At 40.9% G+C, this 23929-nt stretch overlaps 1 protein-coding gene across 1 annotated transcript in view; it reads left to right on the forward strand.

Moving 5' to 3' along the window:
* Nucleotides 1–23929, forward strand: part of LOC111578709 (microtubule-associated protein 4) — a 173733-nt gene that overhangs the window by 68327 nt on the left and 81477 nt on the right. The window contains exons 4-6 of the mRNA XM_055007113.1: nucleotides 10870–10983; nucleotides 13516–13602; nucleotides 16370–16558. Of these exons, the coding sequence (XP_054863088.1) occupies nucleotides 10870–10983; nucleotides 13516–13602; nucleotides 16370–16558 (390 nt within the window). The remainder of the gene's footprint in view (nucleotides 1–10869; nucleotides 10984–13515; nucleotides 13603–16369; nucleotides 16559–23929) is intronic.

Consider the following 23929-nt stretch of genomic DNA (forward strand, 5'->3'; position numbering starts at 1 on the left):
CAACTAAACAGTCCTTATTCACATATATTAATCAGAAATCTTAGTATTTTCTATGACCTCCTTTGCTTCTGATAACATCTTTTATTCTTGCTGCTGTTGTTTTTATGGACTTTTCGACTCTTTCAGTCTCTTCTGTTATTGAGTTCCAAATAGTTTCTAGCTGTTCCAGAGACTTGCTTTGGATGAAACTTTGCTTGTGATCTATTTTTGAACTCAATAAATCCCAGGTCTTTTCAGTAGGATTCAAATCTGGACTTTGACTTGGCCAGTCCATCAGTTTCAGAACTCCAGATTCCTTGGTCTTGGTCCAGTAGTCTCTGCACAGCTTTGAAGTCTGCTTGGAGTCTTTGTCTTCTTTGTTTATGAACCCACGACCAATCAGGTTCAATCCAAAAGGGATTCCATGATGTACCAAGATGTTGTGGTAGACCTTCTTGTGTATGATACCATCCGTTTTAACCCTTTTAGCACTGTAATACTCATTTGGGTGGTGGTTTAATAAATGTGTTAAGCATTGTAGATCCATCTGTTCATACATGATTTACTGTAGGGTCACAGTAGACTTTAGCCTATCACAATTTTTGTTTTCTTTTTTCCCATGATTACAATAGAAACCACCCGCAGAGATTTACACAGCATGTCTTTCTGGTGACTTGGAAAGCCTCATGCAGCTCAAATGGAATCAAATAATCAGATGGTAATGCAGCCAATACACATAATTCATCAATTTTCCTCCACTCCATCCAGAAACTAAATTAAATTAGCAGCAGGCTAATCAGGGCATTCCACATGTCGTCTCTCCAGACACTCCTGGAGCATCCCAAGGTTTTCCCAGGCCAGATGAGATATGTAACCCCCCCAGTGATTCCTGAGTCCACTCTGGGGTCTCCTCCACACCCAGAAAATTCTAAACAAAGACATTGCTGCAAGTCATGTTGAACTTTACCGAGTGTCTTGTCACCTGACTGCCGTAAATGCTCACCAATGCCCATCAATGCTCATATTCGGTAAATACAGCATCAGAATCCAATCTTGAAGTAAACTAACAGAGAATACTTAGTATGTGTGGTTTGTTGTCAAAGTGGAACATGGGCAGGATTTCTAGCTAGGTTACATAAAACCAGGCCCAGATTTAGTCTTTTATGACCTGCAGAAGCGCTGGAGAAAGTCTCTATATGTCACTGAGGTGGAGGTTGAATGGTCAGTCTGTAGGAAGACATTAAGGAAAACCTCTTTAAGTCGGGACCAAGGTCGTACTAGATGGTTGTTTCTGGGCTTCATCAGCAGCCTTACAGAGACTCTGAGTCCCTCCACTCTTCTGATCTCTTCTCTAGATCTGAGTCTCTGCCCTCCCAGTGCTGCCCCTCTCCCACTTTCTCTCTTTTCTCTTTTTTCACATTTTTACTCTTGTGTATTAAATGAATTCTTTGAAGCATGCCTTACAGAAAGACAATATGTTGAGAAGGAATGGGAAAGACTCTGCATAATGTTAGAATACAAGTTTCAGATTACCAGGACACAGACCAGGCTCTGTCTAGTTCATTCAGACTCTTTCAGAGTTCATAGAGGACAGGTAAAGGTGGCCAGAAAGACATATCCTGGCTGATTCAACCTGATTCAAAGTGCATGATTAATGCAGTGGCGGGGCTGAATCCAGAGGACACTATGGATGTTTGTCCTCACCAGAGAATAGTGCTCTGTCCTCTCGGTGAACCGTCATCGTATGCCTGTGGTCCTGCAGCAGCCCTGACCCAGCTTGTTATAGCGTCTGGAGCTCAGGCAGAGGATGGGGTCAGATGGAGGACAGCTGAAGGACTGCAGCCCATCCTGCCAGCTCCTTCCAGATTAGACAGTTTAGTAAAGCAAACCATAGGGCACCATCCTGAACCTGGACTAGGAATAGGCTGAAAAACAGCCAGATCTGGTATTAGGCTTATGGTCTGTAAACTGTCACAATAATCAAATGATTAGAGTTGATTTATGGAAGCTGGGAGACAGAACCTCACTTCTGCTTGTTCCTTAGGTTTGTTCAGTCACGGAGTCATTCATAATGTTAATGTCCAAGCTGCCTCACATATACAGTCAGAGGAGTTACGTCATGGCTTCCTATAGATTCTAACTGGGCCGTGGCCTTATTTCCACAAGGTTGATGGAGCAGATATACTCTCAGTAGCACAGGAGGTTCCAGGAGAGGTCTTCACTCTTTGCATAGCTGCATAGGCTTTGAGGTTAATGCTCACTAGAGGTTCTCCTGGTCTGCCACTGAGCTACCAAAGTGTCTTCTTCCTTTGGTCCTGGTATTGTGGTAGCATCTGTACTTTACCTGCGTGGGCTGCAGTGTCTCTGTATGGCTGGAAGCTGCAGTTATTGGACCATGGCTTGTTAATCTGTGCAACCCCCAAAGAAATCGTAGTTTCTATTAAGATCAGCGGTTACAGCGACTTCTTTTCTCCTTCTATCGTAATCTCTTCGGCAGTGGCTTTGGATTTTTGAAAGTATACAGCTACTATTCTCATACAGCCGTTGTCTTTACCTTATTAGGAAGGAGACTTTGTCAGACAATGTGGTTTTAAATCAGGATCAGTGCTAAGCACCAGGTGTTGATGGGCTTTGTTTCAGTCATTATGAATATACCAACTAATCCCAGTAGACCCAAACCAACGTTTTGTTAGTGATTTTCTACTTGTTGTATCAAAGTGATGCAGTTTTTTTTTTTTTAGAAAAATGACATTTTGATTATTGATATAAGAAATCACACAACTACACTCCTGGCTAAACTCATTTTTGTTCTTTTTATTTTTTAGTTATTTGGTGGTCAGGCTACCTTTAAATCACATGCTGGAATATATTTAATTTTAAAGGTAAGACATACCTTAGTCTAAATAATTGAAAAACTGGGACAGATTGAAACACCCAGACACTGAATTCCCATCTGATATGGAGTGTAGTTAATAGTCAATGTGAAGTTAAACTTCTGGTTTCATTTGAAGTGGTTTAGAAAGCTGAGAGAACACTGTAGATCCTGCAGGCCTAATGTGATGATTATCCAAAGAATCATGCAGTATCAGAATATTTTATGTAGTTTTAATGACAGTTTGAAAATAAACATATTTATTGCTGTTTAGCTTGAAAACTTTAAACTGAACTTGTGCACTCTCCTTGTTTTGGGCAGGTTAATACTTCAGTTTTCATAATTCTCTTTTTGACAGCAGTAATTATACTAATACAACAAAGTCGTGTTGATCTCACTTCAGCTCTGAGTGTTTAGTTTTAGCAGGAATACAGGTTTACTCCTGCCTGGTCACCTCTCCATTGCTGTATATTAAACACAACCAGCACACCCAGAGAGGAGGGTTGATCAGCAACTTTACTACATATACTGTATACTTTACTAGAATACTGTGAAACATCTGCAGGGGATGCTGAGCTCCATTCATAGCAGCTTCTGTTTCCCACGTATCCTTCATAAGGCTGTCTGGGACTACAGCTGCTTACTGCTGACGACAACAGGAGAACATATGGAAATGTTTAGCTAGACCTGTTTTCTGAGTGAGTACGACATGAGCCTGTTGTTCTGCTGGTGGCCTCAGTGCTGTGGAAATGTTTGCTGTGATGCTGTGTTGTTCTCTGGACCTGACAGGCCCATTGTGTTGGTCCAGGCCTGGCACCGGGTCCCTCTAGCTGGCTGAGCTTCTTTGATTCTGTGCCAGTGCTTTTCTTGTTGGTTTAGCATCTGATCTTATTCTTCAACAGTCTCTCTCACGTCTTTGACTCTTATTTTTAATTGAAACAGAGACAGAAATAGATTCCTCAGTCTCTTCTACTTGTATAATTTTATCAGACAGGAATGTAATATTTCCTGAATGAGAGGTCAATCATCTCTTCACCCTGCAGGAGATGCATTAAGAGCATTTCAGTTTTATATGTCAGGGTTCAGACTGATTGAATGCTGCACAAAGTGAGCGAGGCGGGGTGAACTCAGGATGCATGTCACCCCTGTTCCCTGTTGAAGTGAATGGGAAGTCAAATAGCCACAGTGTGTTCCTTTAAGGAGCTTTAAGATAGGCTACATGTTCATTTAAGTTGGTTCTGAAAAAGAAACTTCACCAGAAAGGACAATCATCACATCTACAGCTCATCCTAAGAATGTGTAGCTCCACAGTTTCCTGTCAGCTCTGTGGCCACACATTAATTAACACATTAATTATTATTATTATTAGCACATTATTAGCATCAAGTCACCAGGTCAGAGTAAACACAGCTGCTGTTAAAAGAAGAATACATAAACCATGTCATATATTAATACTTTACATATTCTCACGTTTTCTCCTTTTTAGCCATATTCTGTCCCTCTTAAGACTGTGTTGACATGCACAGACTGAATCCCTTTCCTCTGTTGTGGCCAACATGCACAAACTCCTGTGAAAATTAAAGTATTGTTATTAAATTAACACAGATATTTCTGAATTCACTGAAATGATTATATTTCATGATGCATTACTTTGTTTCTGACTTCACACATAACAGTACTGTTTTTGTGGTGATCAGTTCTTCTCTTGTACATGAACCAAGTATGATTTGTTTCTTTGATCTTTTCAATTTATTTTTGCTTTTTTTTTCTAGCAAAGGACTGGTTTTGTGTCCAGCTTCTTCCACTCTGTTTACAGTCAAGCACAGCAGAACACCATTCAGCTACCTCATGACAACACTACGGAACAGCTTTTTAAAACAAGCCTCATTTCATTTTTCGTTTTTTGCAACGTCAAACGTTTTCTTTTTACTTTCCAAGACAGTTTTATGGAAACATGGCCAGTGTTTGATCACAGTTACTGCTTGAGGGTTATAGTTGTGGGTCAGGTTTAGGGTTTAGGGTTTGGAGAGTTCCTCAGACAACTGATCTCAGTTCAGTTCAAAGGTTTTATATTCCAGTGCAGTCAGAAGCCATGGGGTACCACATCTAACTGGGCTACAATAGATGCGTTTCGCTTGTAAAACAAGTGAAATAAGTAAAATACATTGTAAAGGTGTTTCTTGAAGAACAGACTAACATAACCGGGTGTTATCTACACTACAATTCAAAAGTGTGGACACACCGTCTCATTCAATGGTTTTTATTTAATTATTTTCTACATTGTAGGTTAATACTGAATACATCAAAACTATAAAAGAATACAGATGGAATTATGTTGTAAACAAAACAGTGTTAATATTCAGTATTAATTTACAATGTAGAAAATAATACAAATAAATAAAAAGCATTGAATGAGAAGGTGTGTCTAGACTTTGGCTGGTAGTGTACATTAGCATGTATCTGGTGCTTTTACTAAACCTTAGCTCAGCGTAGCAAGAGTTTTTGAAAGCATAGCAGGGGTGATTGAAAGGTGGGTCATAGCTGCAACCAGGTCGATGGTACAGAGGTCTATGGAGCGGCTTGATTGTTGATTGCTCGATGGAAATGACTCGCTGATTTCTTTGACAAATGACTGTTCAAGTTTCATACCGTTTGTAGACAGAATGGGATTTCTGTGCCAGGGCTATATTTATCTGGTGTATTTTGTTGGGTCTGCCTGCCACCATGTTGTGACTGTGTGTGTGTGTTTCTCTTTCTAAACATGAGTGTGTGCTTGTGTTTGCGTGTGTTATTGTGTAGATGAGTACCCTCAGATGCCTCTGAGGTGATAAAGTTCATCTGCTCCAGACTCTGTCCTCATAGAGAGGTCCAGCAGCCCCCAGCAGCAGCACTTACATAACTTGGAAAGTTAATTCACAATAAACACACACAGGATGTGATGTTTAACTCTCTGAAGTCACACTGGTGTGATACGGTGAAGGTCATCCTACTGGGACAGCAGGGTTCACCCTCAAAGGTCTTTGGCATCCAGAGGCCCCTTGTTGGTTGTGTTGCTGGTGAAGCCAGTAGATGAGCCTGCTAGTACTACCGCTAACGCTGCTACCTCGTCTTTATCAGAAAAACAGGGACTTGAACCAAGTGTTCTTGTGTGAATATATTTTCTTAAGAATAAGTTTAAAATTTCCTCATGCCTTCTACACCTATCTGAAGTCCATCACAAACTATCGACGTTCAGATGTGGTCTGGAAAATGAGCTACATCTTCCCTTATCCAGGTGAGATGTTTAGATACACACTGCATGGTAACAGCATTTCATGCATACAAATCAGCAACATAATCCCAGCAGTATCACACTCTCCTGGCTCGGATTTGCAGCATTTACATTTCTTTTGTGTTCAGGAACGTCTGTAGAGGCGTTGAGCAAAGTAAAAACTCTGTACAGAGCAAAAAAGTTTCAATAATAGCAACAGTTTTCTCTTTTAATCCGTTTTTACTTCTGAAACATCCACATTTATACTGCTTGCAACACGTGTCTCTTCAGTCCACCCCTGGTGACGCATGGGATTGTGTTTATTCGTTGATTTAAATTTTGCATATTTAACAGAGACAGCAGTGCTTATTCACATTAATGGGTCTGAAAGGCATATTGTTTTTAAAAATAAATATATAAAAAACTAAAATTTATCAAAATAATACCTGTCTGAAACACAAACTGTAAAAGCAGAAACAATTATCAGATTTTGAATTTTTCTGCCATTCTTAATCTTCTCATTAGTGATGAAATTCAGCAAATTTAAACATAAAATCATGATTTTTCACGATGATTTTCATGCTTTCAGTCATTCTACAGGTCTCAATAATTTGCCCAAGTAGCACTGCCCTCCCTGGCTCATAATAGGGAATTCTAATAAAGAAGGTCTGCTTAGCTTTCAGGGAGGGCTGGTGATGGTCACACACATGCACTAAATATTAAAATATTTGGCTGCAAGACTAAAATATGCATCGATCTCATACAATGTTGACTCCCCTTTTGTGGAGTTAAACAATGAGAACAAATGCAGACAAAAAAAAAAAAATAATAATAATAATTTGCCCAAAATAAGCTTTAGGCTAACGTTTTTGGCTGAACTGCAGGCAGTGTTTCCACAGAAGAGAGAAGAGACGAGTATGGAAACAACTCAAACATATAAAAGTATATTATAGTATGTAGAAACCCATGTTCTTCTCAGTACTCGGAAAAAATGTTGATTCCAGGATCTGTCAATTCATGTAAAATGAATAATCCAATTTTGCACTAAAACAAAGGAAAAATTTGTCGTCGTCGTTATTTATAGGTTATTATGCTCAGATTTTACTGGTCCGGCCCACTGGAGATCAAATCGGGTTGAATGTGGAACCTAAAATTAAATGAGTTTGACACCCCTGTTCTAGCTGCAAGGTGACAGAGTGTTAACCACCAATCCACTGTGCATCCCATAGCAGCGACAACAACAGCAATATCTTTAATCCAAGTGCCAAATTATTCCACAAATGCACCAAAATAGAAAATAGAATACACAGTTTGACCTATAATAACCAACACAGTGCTGGAAAAGGTAAAAACATTATTGGAAAAAATCTGACAGTTGACAGGAAATTAAACCTGCAGCAGTGGTTGTTTGTGCTGTAATGTGAAATGTCCTGCAACTGCAGAAGTCCAGTTGTTTCTGTCTCCTTTGCTCTGTATGGAGACGGTAGGAAAAGGTCAAGTAGTCATGATGAGTGTTGTAATGAGGCTCCTGTTGGGCTCTGACTCACCTGCTGGGACCAGTTCATGGGACAGATCCCAACACACACTCATACACACACACACACACACACACACACACACACACACACACACACACACACACACACACACACACACACACACACACACAAACACACACACAAACACAGCTGGTCTTCCTCCTTTTTCAAGCTGAGCAGTTCAGCATTGGTACATTAAACACAGCACAGAGTGCCCAGAGCAACTCCAGCCTGAAATTTTTCGCTCATGGACTCAACTGATCTCCACTAAATTAGTCTGAGCTAGAAGAAGGCCTCAGGTACAAAACCATTTGCCAAAAACAGCTGAAGCACCACATTTTCAAAAATACCAGAGTTTCACAGCAGAGAAACACAAACTGAGCTGCTCTGTTAGAGTTTAACCCACTGGATGTTATTTATGGTGTCGATAGTACTGGCCAGCCCAGAATGTAGGAAAACAATGACTCTCCTCACTTCACTGTTTTATTACAATGTGGATCTTATTGTTTTCTGACTTTAATAACGTTGTGTTTACTAGTCATGTAAAACATGTTTTTAAAAAAATACCCACATTTTCTTGATTTCAGATTTCCAACCCTGTCTCTTACAACTCAATAGTTTGTCCAGATTAGTTCAGGTGCAGAATAATGTCTGGTTTGATCATGTTGTGAACCTTTTATTTAGTTTTTTTATTAGTGAATAAAGCATTTCTGAACTGTTCTGAAGCTGTCAGGAGGTGGTTGGGATGGATAGAGGGCATACAAAGCGTTAGATAGACCAGAGAACACAGTTAAAGGGATCTGTTTGACCTAAGCAAGTTCAACGTATCCAAGATATGTTTTCGTTATCTGGCTTCACTAAACCTAACAGCTGCAGTCAGGCTCAGCGGTCACATTAAGCTGATTACCAAGTGGTGAAATCCACCAGGGTTTCTGGTTCTAGCTATGAGCTTGTGTTAGCACCATACAACCAGATATAGACAGTTATAGAACCGCATGTTTCACACAATAGGAACAAAGCATTAACCTAAATATATATGATGAATTTTAAAATAGAACACGGGCTAAAAGCAACACAGCTGCAGCCAGGGATGGGAGGAATAAAACGGTGTGAAAGCGTAAATGAGTAACCTTAGTAATATCATTGCCCATTATTACGACACCAGGAGTTAGACTATAAATGCATTAAATATATGTACTGTTTAGATGTAGTCTAATGCTGTGATGTGCCTTTTCTTACTGCTGCAACCCTGGTGGTGTTTGGCTGTCTTGGAAACAAATAAAGAACAAATATTAAAGCATATTTTAAACTGTTCAGTAGGCTTAATGCTAGTCTTATAAGGTCCATAAATGCAAGGCTGTAATCAGCCTCTGTTTTATCACTATGCCACTGTAAAGCCTATAGAACAATTTAGAAATGATTTGTAACCAAAAGGGAAAAACTAAGACTATGTTCCCTCCACTGAGAGTCTGTGTCTGCTAGCCTGTATCTTCTAGCTGTGCTCCTCAGGTAAAGGACCTTATAAACCCTTACCTTCTCCTCTCACTGTCTGCACACTGAGCTCATGGGACCTTCTAGGAATTGAGATTCCATTTTCCGAGAGAATTGAGATGCTTTATGATCTGTTATCAGCTCCGGAGCCAGTTATGTGTTCAGCAAAGTTAACTACTGTGATGCACTGAACCACCATCCAGGCAGAGTTTAACTTGAAGTTACCCTAGATCTTTGTTCTTAGAACAGGCCTCAGTTGTTTCAGCCCAGTCTGCTAGTATGGTTGCTAATTTAGCCTCAGAGATGCTTTCTTGGAGTGATGGATTCTGACTAGACAGTTACCAGCTCTGAGGTCCTGTGTTCGTGTTGTCCCAAAAACAGGGCCTCTGGCCACAGCTTTAAATCAGGATGTGGTCTCAGTCAACCCACACGGTTAAATACAGAGTAAAACTGTAAACTCAGAGGCATTGGAGGGTTTGATTCCAGTGCCCCAGACTCCCCTCAGTGTGATTTCAGCTCTGTGGACAGCAGCAACCTTTCTGCTTCACTGATCTAAGAGGAGAGGACTGAAGTACTGAAGGTGTGACTGTTTCTTTACCTTAACCACGTGTCTGCTGTGACCTTCCACGTCTGGTGATATTTCCCCAGATTTGTGTTTACGGGGCAGACAGGCAGCGAGGATGACGGCTGCAGCAGTGTTTTTGAATCAATGGGTGACCCTGCCGACGGAGAGTTTTCTGCGTTCAGACAGACAATGCGCCCCCCAACACTTCCCCTGTGTGCAGCTGATATATGAAAGCGTTGTGACTTTGGGTGTTGTCCTGTCAGTTCGCCTCACTGTCACCCTCTATGGTCGCTGCTGGGAGAGGGATGCCTTCGGTGCCTCCCTCCTTCTCTCTTCTGCTGCTCCCCTCCCTTTGTTACTCCTCTACTTCCTTTGTGTTAATTTATCTTCCTTTTCCTCTGTTCGTCACTGTCCTTATATCTCCTTACTCATGCTGTGAATCCTCTCCCTGCTTTTCTCATCCTTCTTTGCTGGAGCTCCTGGTCCTTTCCTTTGCTCGTCTTCCTCCCCTCGTCTGGATTTCACCTTCTCGTTCCATTTTTGCCTCTTACACCCAAACATCCACATTATATCAATCAGTTGGGGTCTGGCCTCTTTGGTTCAGAACCTCTGGGTAAAGAGTAGAAGGACTAGAGAGGCAGTCATGGAGTGCAGGGGGAGGCGTTAGCTGGCAGGGCCTGGGACCTGAACCAGACAGACAGTGAAACGTCACCACATCAAACCCAGATTTCCCGACTGTGATAACATTCTTGTGTGTGTGTGTGTGTGTGTGTGTGTGTGTGTGTGTGTGTGTGTGTGTGTGTGTGTGTGTGTGTGTGTGTGTGTGTGTGTGTGTGAGACTGGGGGTTCACAGTGTTGGTAGCTCAGAGCTAGCTGAGGCTGCAGACAGACAGAGACAGCGCACTGAGCAGCACATAGCAAACACCACTGAATGTTGTCTTGTGTGGGACCAGGATATCTGTTTTTAGAGGAAATCTGGCAGGTGAGAGTGCAGGTTTTATGTGAGTATTTTCGGTGTTATTAATGCCTGCTGTATGTGTGAGGAACGTGTGTGTTTGTGCTCCTCAGAGTGTGTTTTCAACAGGCTGCTGTCATTAAATCCGTGTGGTACAGCAACACGTCATCAGCAAGGAGGAGGAACTAATGTTCGATGATCTGTGTTTCACCACTGCAGGTTGTAAGCTGACCTCCGGAGGACAGATATCAGCGTCGCGCCCGGAGCCACAGGGAGAGGTGCGTCCACGCTCACTAGACCAGCAGCAGGCCTCGGCTACAGACCTCCTATCAGGTATGAAGGTCAACAATGTTCACAGATAAAGTTTAAAAAACAAAATGATCTTAAAAATATTCAGCAGTAATTCAGCAGAATGAATATATTCTGTACCACTAACAGTCATTTTAGTACCTTTAACACAGTGACAAGGAAAGTTGTTTGTATTATTTATACTATTGCAATCACTAATTCATAGTTAGATATGTATTTTGGAAATAACTGCATGGTATCCAGAGCTGTTTTCACTGATTATGAAGGTCTAACCTCACTGGACTCAGGTCAGAACAGAAGTCATTAATCACAAAGCTTTAGACTTGACTTCTTTTTTTACTTGGACTTGACCAAAGTCACAATTGAAAAATGATTTTAGAGAGAGCTTGCAGCCAGCTATGAAACAGTCTTGAGAGCAGCTGATTAGACCCACAGCTGAAAGGAAAGGTGAATTTGGACGTTCTCACCAGCAGACAGATAAAAAACAGCATGTTTAAGACTTGAAGCACAAACTTAGTAGCTTAACTCAGACTTATTTTTTACTTTCTAACCAAGACATCCAAAACATTGACTTTGCCCCATGTCTGGGACATTCTGAGTCTTCAGGCTCTCAAGATCAAAATGATTTTATCTTTATTGGGCAAGTATGTCAGGGCTCCAGAGTGTGAACGTTTTGGTTGCATGTGTGACCAAAAGTCTGTCAAGTGTGACTAAATGTTTCCACACCTGACATTTAGCAGGTCTCTCTGTGTGTCTCTGAGTGGCCTTGGGGGATAAATTCACTTTATTTGCTGAGGAAAACCTGGTACTAGAACGCCTCATTTCACTGTTTCCAAACTAACATTTGGTGGCAGACTGTCTGAGTGGAGACTAGAGGCTTCTCTGTGTCCCGCTGGTTAGCTAGCATCTAGTGATATATGTGAGGCATTTAGGTGACATCAGTAAACTGCAGTATCCACTAGTATTCTGCATGTGAGGCCTCAAGGGGACATGTGTAAAACTGAACCTTAACAAAGCAACCACCAGTACCTTCTCACCCTGGCTGAAACACTGAGATACAACCAACATTATGCACTGACATTATTTCAAACAGTGCAGCCAAAACTCAACTGGGAGAAGCACTTTTACTGTTGGAGCATCAGTGTTTCAGTAATGTCCCCCTGCAGCGTTTCAGAACCCAGCAACAGCAAACCGAAGCTGTGGAGAGTCAGAGATTATAGTGAAATTCAACACAGCTGATAATACAGCAGAGCTACCTTTAACAAGCTTCAAGTCCCAGATAATCCTAAGGGAAAAAACAGAGCATTTATCTGCACCTTTATTCCTGTTAGCCATCATTTCGACAGGTTGTTCAGAAACTACTGATGGGAACTGACTAAATTGTCTTATTGGCCAGCAGAATGGACAGTCCAACCCCTTCTAAAGAAACCCAACCTTGACCCCTCTGTTCTTAACAATTTTAGAGCGATCTCCAAACTTCTGTTTTTATCCAAAGTTTTAGAAAAAGTAATTTCTACCCAGGTTTTATCACTTATGTGTCATAATGACATCTTTGAAAAATTTCAATCAAGTTTTAGAGCTCTTCACAGCACAGAAACTGCCCCCCTCAAAGATACAAATGACCTACTTCTAGCTGCTGGCAGAGGAGAGAGTGCAATTTTAATTCTTTTAGACTTAAGTGCAGCCTTTGACACATTAGACCACACCATTTTAATCGACCGTCTTAGATCCTGGGTTGGTGTCAGAGATACTGCACTGGACTGGTTTTATTCTTATCATTTAAACAGAACCTTTTTGGTCACCATAGATAACCACTCCTCTTCCTCAGCTACTATTACCTGTGGTGTACCACAAGGTTCAATTTTAGGCCCAATTCTGTTCTCTATTTATATGCTCTTTTAAATCCCTTCTTAAAACCCACTTTTACAGACTTGACTTCCTGTAAAATTCTCTTTTATTTCTCTTTTGTTACTATGTTCTACTATGTTACTATGTACTATGTCAAAGCACTTTGTGAATGTTCTTTTGAAAGGTGCTATACAAATAAAGTTATTATTATTATTATTATTATTATTATTATTATTATTATTATTATTATTATTATTATTATTATTATTATTATTGTTATTGTTATTATTAGAAGTAGTAGTAATATTATAAAGAAAGTTCTGGACCTGTATGAAAAAGTTAGTAAATGTTAAAAGGTCTGTAGTATTCAGTTGACTCAGAGACAGATGGAGGGAATTACCAACCAAACCCAGTACAGATAATCAGACATTAGCTGTTATGTTCAGGTAATAGTTCTGCTGTGGATGCTAAATGTAAGCTCATTTAGTGGTATTTGCTTTCAATGCTTTTCTTCTTCTTGTTTCCTGTTCTTGTTGTGTACTTCTGCCTTACCCATCTCAACTGTTGATGCCCTCATGCCCAATAACACGTCCTGCTCCATCTTCTCCTCTCTCTGCTCTGCTCCCTTCACTACTTAATCTGTCTTCCTCTCCTCTTCTTCTCCTCTTGTCTTTCCCTCTCCTGCCGTTCTTCCACTCCTCCTGCCAGCCTCCATGGCAGGTCATTCAGACCCTCTGGGCTCTCAGACCAGCCCTGCCCAGATGATGGATGCTGGCCTGATGGGAGCTTTTTCAGGTATTCACTCTCGTATTTTCTTTGAACTGCCACACAGCAATTCTGTGCAAGATAAAAACAGCAGCAGTACTAGCAGTAATAAGCATTACTCAATAAGTGTAATGATAAAATCATGGTGCTTTTTGTTAAACACCTGTTGCCTTTAATTACAAACCAACCTGTTGAACTGTAGAATGTTTTCTGTAACCTCTAGCCATAATCATACACAAAATCCAGCCAAAGAAGGGTGTTTTTTTTCTACTGTACCACAGATGTCATGATGCCAAGAGTTTAATACTCTGTATATTTGATACCAAAAGAAAGACAAACCAGTCAAACCAGCTTTTAGAAACTGCTGCACCCCGGCGGTAACACACACACACATCCAGCAGAATATCCTGACAGATTGGACAGGAATGACAGCAGCTATTATTTCAATCTGCAGCTCACATTATGAGCTTTCACTACTTTAGCCCAGACAAGCTAATGTTAACATGTTAGCCGCTGTGTGTGTGGAGCGATTCTCCAACACGTGTAGCTGACGCCATTCACCTACACTTTCTAAAACATGGATGTGAATACTGTGGCCACATGTTGTTGATAACAGATAAATGAAACTGTCAGCTTGAATTCTTTCTGATGTCCATCTTCAGCTGCTCAGATAGGTTGAAATGTTTGACACTCTGGCTTTTGGTTGTTTCGAATTTGTCCCTGATCATTTCACTCCATCACTGAATGTCTGGCGAAGATAAACAAACAAACCAAGAACCAAAAAGAGCAAATTTATGCTGCCCTTAGTACCTATGACACTGTAGAAAAGGAGATAAGATAAGATCTACTTTATTCATCCTGGAGGAAATTATTTAAATGCCATCATGGTTTCTGAGTTCTGCTTCGTGGTCCTGGTCAATTGGAGGGTGCCTTATTAAACAACATGAGGAACTGAGTTTGGTGTCTGATTCTGTTTAAGTTATAATCTTTTAATGAAAATGTATTCAAGTTTCAGTCACAGTACAGTATTCCATTTCTAATGTTTCAGTCACTGACTAAACAGAACAGCACCCTAAAACAAGATGTTGGTCTCTAAAGCTAATTTCCCCGTTCATTACAACTCCACAGGAATTACACTTTTATTCAGGCTTTAGGTTCTGCATAATTACCAGTGTTGGCATTTGAGTGACAGGTGGGTAAAACCATTGGGCACTTCATGATCCACCTCAGATCTGTTTTGATCATGTTTGGATCATTAGCTCGGAGTTGGAAGCAGTCAGGAACTGTCAAGATGGCAGAGTTGGAACCACCACTCCAGGCTTCAAAGCCACTGTTCAGGACATCGCAGATAGGGTATCTGTCTCATATACATCTCTCGGTAGACCATAAATGGATTATCTGAACTGTAACATAATGCCAGATAGTACAGCAGCTCTGCTACATCATGAAGAAATGTCTGTAGAGGGCAGGTTTAGGCAGATGAGTTTTTGCAGTGCAGTGGAGACAGACAGGAAAGGAGGGAGAAAAGTAAGGGGAAGACATGTAGCAAAGGGTTCCGAGGAGGAATTGAACCCGGGCCGCTGTGTTGGGGACCAGCCCCTGTACATGGGTCGCCCGCTTAACCTGCTGAGCTATACAGGCATCCAGGGTCTTTAGTTTTGATTGATTAGTATCTGAAAAGATACTGATTCAACATTCAACATGTTCGTTATACAAAAACAAAGCAGACACATTAGAAAATCCAGGAGTTTTCATTATACAAAATATCATTCAACAGAAGCTTAAAGTGTTTTAAGGTTACAGATTAGTCCAACCTAAGAAAGAAGCCTGTTCACCTTATGAGGGGGATGTATTTTTTATATATATATATATATATATTAATAATGAACTGTAGTAAAAAATATTGTGCAATACATAAAGTTAAGTGTACATAGTATGTCTGATATGTCAGTTTTCCATCCTTGTTGCTGTTTAGCTCTAGATTTGGTGTTAAGAAAAGGAACTGACATTTCAGAAACAAATGTACATTAACCTTCAGTCACTGTGAATCATAGCAGCAGCTGTAAATGCTGCTCCCATATCCAAACCTCTTAGACTTCCCTCCTCATTAAAAACATCACTTCTGAATGTGTGGCTGTAGAATCCAGCCTGATGAAGGCTGGTTGTTGGTTGCATGCAGAGCTGTAGTTGGTCCTCTCCAGTGTGAGCTCTGAGGGTGAGTTCTGCCTTCCACCATGCCAGCTCTCCCTGCCGCCTTAATGAGACCTGTCGTCTATGGGCCACCGAAGGACTGCTGCAGGCTCCAGCACCACTCACGCTCTTTGTCACAAACACATTCCCTTAGAAACACTCATACAGCTGACACTAGCATCCACAAAATGACTCTGTAGCCCTTTAGCCACCAGATTGCACAGTAGGCTTTAATGCAGGCAGGAAGCTTTAAATAATCTCATTCATGGATGCGTATTTACACAATTAGCATGAACAGTTTTATAGACTTTCAGGTTGTGTTCATTTATCTGACCCATACTATTCCTGTTCAGACCTGTAGAGACACTAGACGGTGTCCTGTGACTGATTCTGTGTTTTTTCTTCTGCTGCTTTCTCCCTCTTTCTCTTTTTCTCTCTTTTTGTCCATATACAGTACAGTATCCTTGTGCTCCCACTACCTTCTGCTTCCACTTGTTCCATCACAGGTTTCTATGAGGAGATGGTTCCCAGTAAACCAAAGACTACTGTCTATTAAAACCAGATCACTCCCCAGCATTAACCCTGTAAACCTGTCTGTTGTTCCCAGGTTTCTCCCAGCCTGGAGGGAGGGGGGTGACTGTGGAGGTGGGAGCTGCACCTCTCCAAGCAGACAGGCCTCCAAGTATAGCAGAACCCCAACATCTGACCCCTACAGCAGGGTCCGATGCCCCCAAGGAGCACAGCCCCATGCTTCCTGAGCCCCAGGTCCCTCGCAGCCCTCTGGATCTGTCAGGAGGTACGACTCATGAACTCACAAACCCACTGCTTTCTTTTCCACAGCGCTTTTATTTGTGCTCTGATGCTGGATGTATACTCACACCTGGAAACTGCCCAGTTCAACTCTTCTTTTTTCCCATGTGGTTAATTAAAACACAATCTTTAATCTTTGATGAATGTCGTTTGTAAACCACAGTGTGACAACAACACAAGTTTCTCTAAGCACCTCTGAAGAAACTTTTTTTTTGTGTGGAGGTAATCAGATTACATTTTCCTCTGCTGATAACGTTTCTGTTCCCAAAATATGTTCTGGCAGATCCAGAGTACTAACAGATCACCAGTGCTCTTGTTTCTCCTAAAGTAAAAGCTGCAAATCTCTAGTTGTGAACAGATTCAAACCTGCAACAGAAGCTGCAGCTACTCTAAATGTTTAACTAAGTGGAGTCAGCATCCTTTTAAACAGCAGACATTATGGTCTGTCTTATTTAAATCATGCAGTGTTTCTAAACAGCCTCTATTACTGCGGCTGAAACTGTGAAACCGTTTATGGAAATTCAGTTATTAATTTGAAAGAGTAAAATTGTGTCACATAATCTTTCAAAGGTGACAAAGTTTTGATTTAAAATCTAACCTTTCCTGGTATTCTAAAATGCATTAAATGTAAAGACAGGAAGAAGGGTTTTACACAGAACTTAAGCAGAACAGAGAGCTGTTCAGTCTAATGAGGACCGCTCACAAGGATTTACCCACTTGACAAATTAAAAAAATAAAAAACTGAATCTTTCTTTGGCTGACCCCTTTCTGCTTTTTACCTTTCAGACACTTTGTCTCTTTGGACTGAAAATAATCAAAAGCCCGTTTCAGGCATCCTTTCTGTTAATCTGAAGGTATCTGAACATGTTTTCATGAGCACTCTGCTCACCTCCTCATAAAAGTCATGACATCCATCTGACCAGGTCAGACCAACCAGCAGTTCTGCGTCACTTTCAACACGACACGAGTCTGAGCTGTACCATCACGGTTCTAACGAATGGGAATTCATAAGCGTCATACGTAAAGGTGTGTCAACTGATTAACTAAAGTCTTTTTCTAAATTTAATACATTTATTTTCGACATAATTTACTTTGTGATGCAATTTCACATCTTTTACAAACTGAAATGTCCACGAAAATAAAAATTTACAGGAATTAGGACAGAGTTAGGAGCTGAAGTTTAGCTTGTTGCTTCCGACTGTTTGTAGAAGACTTTTCTCTGAGTTTCCTAAATATCTGCAGAGTCCATGTGAGTGTCTCCAAAAAGAGAGAGTTGTACATATTTATGCATTCACAACAGTTTCATGAATCCCCTGACATGGAGACGGGATAGAGAAGGATCTATAGTGTCATCTTCACCTCAGTCAGGTGAGCTGTCACATAGAATCACAGTTTATCAGCTGATCATATGGGTACATAGCAGCCATCCTTAGACTGACAGCTGCTGGAGTGTTCATCTACCTGTTGTTAAAGTAGGACTTAGATTATCATCACACGTGGATTGAATTTTCAGTGATTAAGAAATTATGAAAAAACTGTGCTGTTAGTTATTTGGTCAGTTTGGCAGGCAGCTATCTCTGTTTATTAGTGCGTTATTAAGTCATGTGGTGGACTGTCCAATCTAGCGGCTGCGACAAATATTGCACACGTACCATTACTCTGTATCCCATACACTGTGAGGAACATTAAAATCAAAGTGACATTTGACTGAATGGCAGAATTCCACCCCTTTAACAGATTAATGTAGCAACATTGTTGTTTCCCCAGTCTGAAAAGGACTATAGTACACTACTGTTGCAAAGTTTGGGGTCACCCAGACAACTTCCATGTTTTCCATGAAAACTCACGCTTTCATTCATGTGCTAACATAACTGCACAAGGGTTTTCTAATCATCAGTTAGCCTTTCAACACCATTAGCTAACACAATGTAGCGTTAGAACACAGGAGTGATGGTTGCTGGAAATGTTCCTCTGTACCCCATGTAGATATTTCATTAAAAATCAGACGTTTCCAACTAGAATAGTCATTTACCACATTAACAATGTCTACATTGGATTTATCATTCATTTCATGTTATCTTAATTAGAAAAAAACTGCCTTTCTTTCAACAATAAGGACATTTCTAAGTGAACTTTTGAATGGTAGTGTACATCTCTGATCAGTTGTAAGTACTGAAGAATGCTGCTTAGAGCCATTCAGACTGTAATGACCCAGTCCTGCAGCAGTTTGCAGTGGTGCTTCTTCCAACCATACAGCCCCTAGATGGTGAAAGGTTTTCTTCACCGCCTGCTCTCTCATAGCAGTCATTACTCTGATCTGTTTATCTATGGATCATATACAGTATGAACATGGCTGTGCTGCTTTGGCTGATTTGTTCCACAGAGTGGTGCATTGTACAGGTCAGCTGTCTGTCTGTGCTTCCCTATAGTTCCTCCCTCACACACACACACACACACACACACACACACACACACACACACACACACACATGCACACACACACACACACACACACACACACACACACACACACACACACACACACACACACACACACACACACATACTCTGCTTTGATTTAGTCACGCAGCTCAAGGTCAGTGCACATCTGATGCTGACATCTATAGGGTGCTCCATCATGCCCCGGCTTCAGGTCCTATACTGCATGTATGTTCTGAGTGTATGTTAATGTGTTTGTGTGTGTGGATCTGTGTGTGTTTGTCCTAGAGAGAAGCTGTCTGTGTCTCTCACTGTCCACTCTTTCTTAATCAGCCCCCACCCCAATCACACCATCGGGCTTTCCACTTCAATGTACATCTGGTCCTAGATAGCTCTGAGTAGTAGCTGTCACCATGCTGTGGCTGGTGTCACCTAGCAAAGACTAACAGACACACACAGCCTAGCAGACGCACAAAGCTTCACAGCATCTGAGCCTCCATGGTGGACGCTACGCAGCAGGTGGTCTCCGTACTAAACACATCAGAGTGGTTGCTTCTGTATTTGGTGAACTTCTGGCTTTAGAGTTAGTTTGGCCCCAAATAACTGTGCAGAGATGTTTAAAAGTAGAAGGCAGTCCTTCATCGCAGACCTTCCTACTTCAGGTTGTGGGTGGTGGATGGTGTAACGTAATAACCAGCAAGAGCTCATGAGTAGAAAAGCTGTAAAAATTGCATTTTGTGCATTTTAGCTCAGTTGCTGTTAAGCTTGTGTCAGTGAAACCCTGTCCCTGGAAACACAGCAGGACTTTAATGCAGCTGATACTGATTCTGAACCTCATCTAAGACTATCTGCCAATACTCATTACCATCGTGAAAAAAAAACTCTGTTAGTTCCCAAATAAAATAAAATGAAATCTCATTCACATACTACTGACGCAGACTATACACAGTGATGTCAGCTGTTTTGTGGACGGCTGTTTTGAAACATTGAATTTGGCAGCAAACTGAGTAGGAAAATGTTTCCTGATGGAACAGATCAAATCAGACCCAGGGTCAATTTCTCATAGACTTCAATACGGAGTAGCCACCTGCTGGCTGTTAGAAAGAATGCAGGTAGAAAGCACTTGTCTTTCCAGATCTGGGCGTTATGTCTCATTTATAAACAGTCTCAGAAAGTCTTGGTAATGTGGATCCGTGACTTCACGGTTGGCCTCACTACTGATCTATATATCTGACCAGAGCATCACTTATTTAATGTGAGACATTTGCACACTAATGTTTTATTTCATAGATGGAAACTTGACGCTGATTCATAAATAGCCTAAAATATTTGGATGAAAGTGTGAAGTTTGCATAAACTGTTGAACAAAGCAAATTACAAATCAAAGCCTGTTTCTCACCCAAGCCTGTCCAACAAAGAGCTGCAGTTACAGTAAGTAAAGATCCCAGGCACTATCTGAGAAATGATTTGGGATCATTACAGCTGACCAGCAGAGCTCGACTCACTCTGCAGTATTCATAGATGATTCATTCATTCAAAGTTTTTAATAAGTTCCTAACAGAATATGGAGACCACTATTCCTCGTTAACCTCTTGCTGCCACCCTGAAACTGACTAAGACAGTCTGTGGATGTGTGTGTGGAGGTACTAGGTAACACATGGTGACTCAACAATGCGGCAGACACCAGCTCCCTGCTACAAGATACACAATGCAGATTCTTGAAACCTCATGAGTCTGAGTGACAGCGCAGAGCAGAGCAGAGCTGAATTCCAATAACTGACCTGAGAACAGCTGGTCAGTGTCATCTAAGCAGCATTACAGCCAAGCAAAAGCTCAGATTCCAGAGATGTCCTGAATCATCAGATTGAAATATTAAATGATAAAGGTTAGACATGATGCTCAAACAATACACTTAAATCTATTTGGAACTACTAAACAGACAAATATACAGCTAAATACTACTAAATATTACTAAAAATATGTGTAAATATTTTCAAATTCTTAATGTTTTGCATATTTTCCCCACTTTAATGTTTAAGATCATCATACGAATGTAAATATCAGACAAAGATAACCCAAGTAAACACAAAATGCAGTTTTTAAATGGTGATTTTATTTTTTAAGTTAAAAAAAAAACTCTTCAAAGCTGCCTGGCCCTGAGTGAAAAATTAATTGCCCCCCTAAGGCTAATAACTGGTTGGGCTGCCCTCAGCAGTGTTTTCTAGAACTTTCACATCTCTGTGGAGATATTTTGATCCACTCTTCTTTGCAGAATTGTTTTAATTCAGCAACACTGGAGAGTTTTTCAGCATGAACGGCCTTTTTAAGGTCCTGCCAACATTTCATACGGATTCAAGTTCAGACTTTGACTAGGCCACTCCAAAACCTTCATTTTGTTTCTTAAGAATTCTTGGTTCCATCAATCACAGCAAGTCGTCCAGGTCCTCAGACCATCACACTACCACCATGTTGGACTGTTGCTATGATGTTCTTTTTCTGTGAGACACACACCTTGCAAAAAGTTCAACATTGGTCTCATCAGTCCGTAGAATATTCTCCCAGAAGTCTTGGGGATCATCAGAAGTCTGTTTCATTTATGTTGGTTTTGGTCAGCAGTGGTTTTCACCTTGGAACTCTGCCATGGATCCATTTCTGTCCGGTCTCTTCCTTCTTGTTGAGTCATGAACACTGACCTTAACTGAGGCCAGGGAGGCCTGCAGGTCTTTAGATGTTCTCATGGGTTCCTTTGTGAACTCTTGGATGAGTCGTCACTGTGTTCATGGGGTAATGTTGGTCGTTGGTCCAGTCCTGAGAAGGTTCTCCACTGTTCCATGTTTTCTCCATTTGTGGATAATGTCTCTCACCGTGGTTCTCTGAAGTCCTAAAGCTTTAGAAATGGCTTTGAAACCCTCCAGACTGATAGATGTCAATGACTTTATTTCTCATCTGCTCTTGAATTTCTTTGGATCATTTTGTTGCAGCGTTCTGAGATCTTTTGGCTGACTTCATTTAGTCAGACAGGTTCTATTGAAGTGATTTCTGGATTGAACAGGTCTGGAGGTAATCAGGCTTGGGTGTGATCAGTCAAATTGAACTCGCTTTCCAAAAAATGTGATTAGCCACAGTTAATTCATGATTTAACGAGAAAAGCCCTCAGAGAGTGCAGCACTCTGCCAAGGCTGCTCGATTGTTGTGTCATTTCTGACGGCTGAAATCTTGCAAAAATTTGTGGCAGAGATCACGGCAACATAGAATGTTTCCATTTAACATAGATGTACACACCAACAAAATGACCTTGCGCTGAGCACAGGCGTGTGTTATGCATGTGTACGGTATGTACAGATGGATACCCAATCACATGATATGTAGCAGGTGAGAATTGATGGGACTAAGAAACACCCCCACAATTGAATCAATTGTTCCTTGTACCATTTCTTATGGATAAGTCCTGATAAGTCCCCAGCGGTTAATTTGTAGTAGGATTGTAATTATGTGATCGTCAGCAGGCAGCCGACGTAGTGTTCACTTGTTTTCATGGTTACAGTGATGCCATGCCACTCCCCGCAATGATACAGAAATCTTTAACAAATCCATGGATCCAGACTATAAGCAGACTATAAATATAATCACTTGGTCCTCGTGTCATTTCTGACCTTCCCTGAAAATTTCATCCAAATCCATTTGTCCATTTTTGAGTAATGTTGCGAACAGACAGACAGACAGACAAACAGACAATCGTCACATAGGGCCAGGTAGGTTTGGATAGCTATTTTTTCCCTTTAAACATTAAATCATCATTTAAAACTGTATTTTGTATTTACTTTGGTTATCTTTGTCTAATATTGAAATAGTTTGATGGTCTTTACATTTAAGTGGTGGAAATATTAAAAAAATAAAGTAAAATTCGAGAAGGGGACAAATACTTTCTCATGGCTCTGTGCTTCTGACTGTAATTACCATGTTAGAGGGTAGGCTGAAGAAAAAGAAAGAAACAAAGGACAACTGGAATAATTGACCTTTTCAGTTCAGCATACACTGTACTACTGAGTACATAGTAGGTAAAAAGCACATTGGGATATTATGTCATAGTGAGTAGACCATGACACCAGAGCTATAAGGAGAGTCTGTAGGTTCAAATCCAACAGAACAGTAGCTTGACAGTAGCCTGGAGGAATGACAGTATGGATCCTGGAGCATCTTGAAAGTATTAGTGATCTGATTTAGGTAGTCTGATCCAGGTGTTGCATAGTGGATAATTAAGCTTTTCTTTGATTTGAATGTAACTCTTCGGGCTGTTGGATAAATGCATTTCTATGAGGTAGAGCTGTTGCCTTTGAAAAGCAGTTAAAAGGAAACTAATATTCAAACAGTTATTTTTTTAATTCAGCTGTGGATTAAAAATAAAATCCTTTTTTATTCTTATCTTCATTCCAGTGTGCAGTATAGTTCAGTCAAAGCACCGTTAGAGAACAGACATGACATGTTGTTGCTGCTAGTTTGTAACGTTTAACTGTTCTACAGAGTGACTACAGTAAGGTACATACAGTCAGACTGCTGTTCTGGTGTAATGAGGTTGTGCCACGCAACATTTAAGTCATTCTGATGCATTTGGCTGATGTGATTTTCTGCCTCTCCCAATTACTGCAGTCTGCAGAGCAGAGTTCTGTTATGAGTTTGTTAATATGAAATATGGCCCTCCAGAGAGAGTACTGTATGGGCCCTGACAGCTGCTCCACTTTAGCTCTTCCTCTATATTTATGTGTGTGTATGTTACAGAAATCTAGAAACAAACTGGGCCAAAGTAGAAACCAACCCTGTCTCGGCGGATATTCTCCCCTCTGCCCCTGTTATCGCTTTATTCCTCCTCCCTTCTTTACCGTCTGCCTTCTAGAAATCACACTGACTGCTGCCATCTATC

Source organism: Amphiprion ocellaris, chromosome 22 (assembly GCF_022539595.1).
Source record: "Amphiprion ocellaris isolate individual 3 ecotype Okinawa chromosome 22, ASM2253959v1, whole genome shotgun sequence".
Taxonomy (NCBI): Eukaryota; Metazoa; Chordata; class Actinopteri; family Pomacentridae; genus Amphiprion; species Amphiprion ocellaris.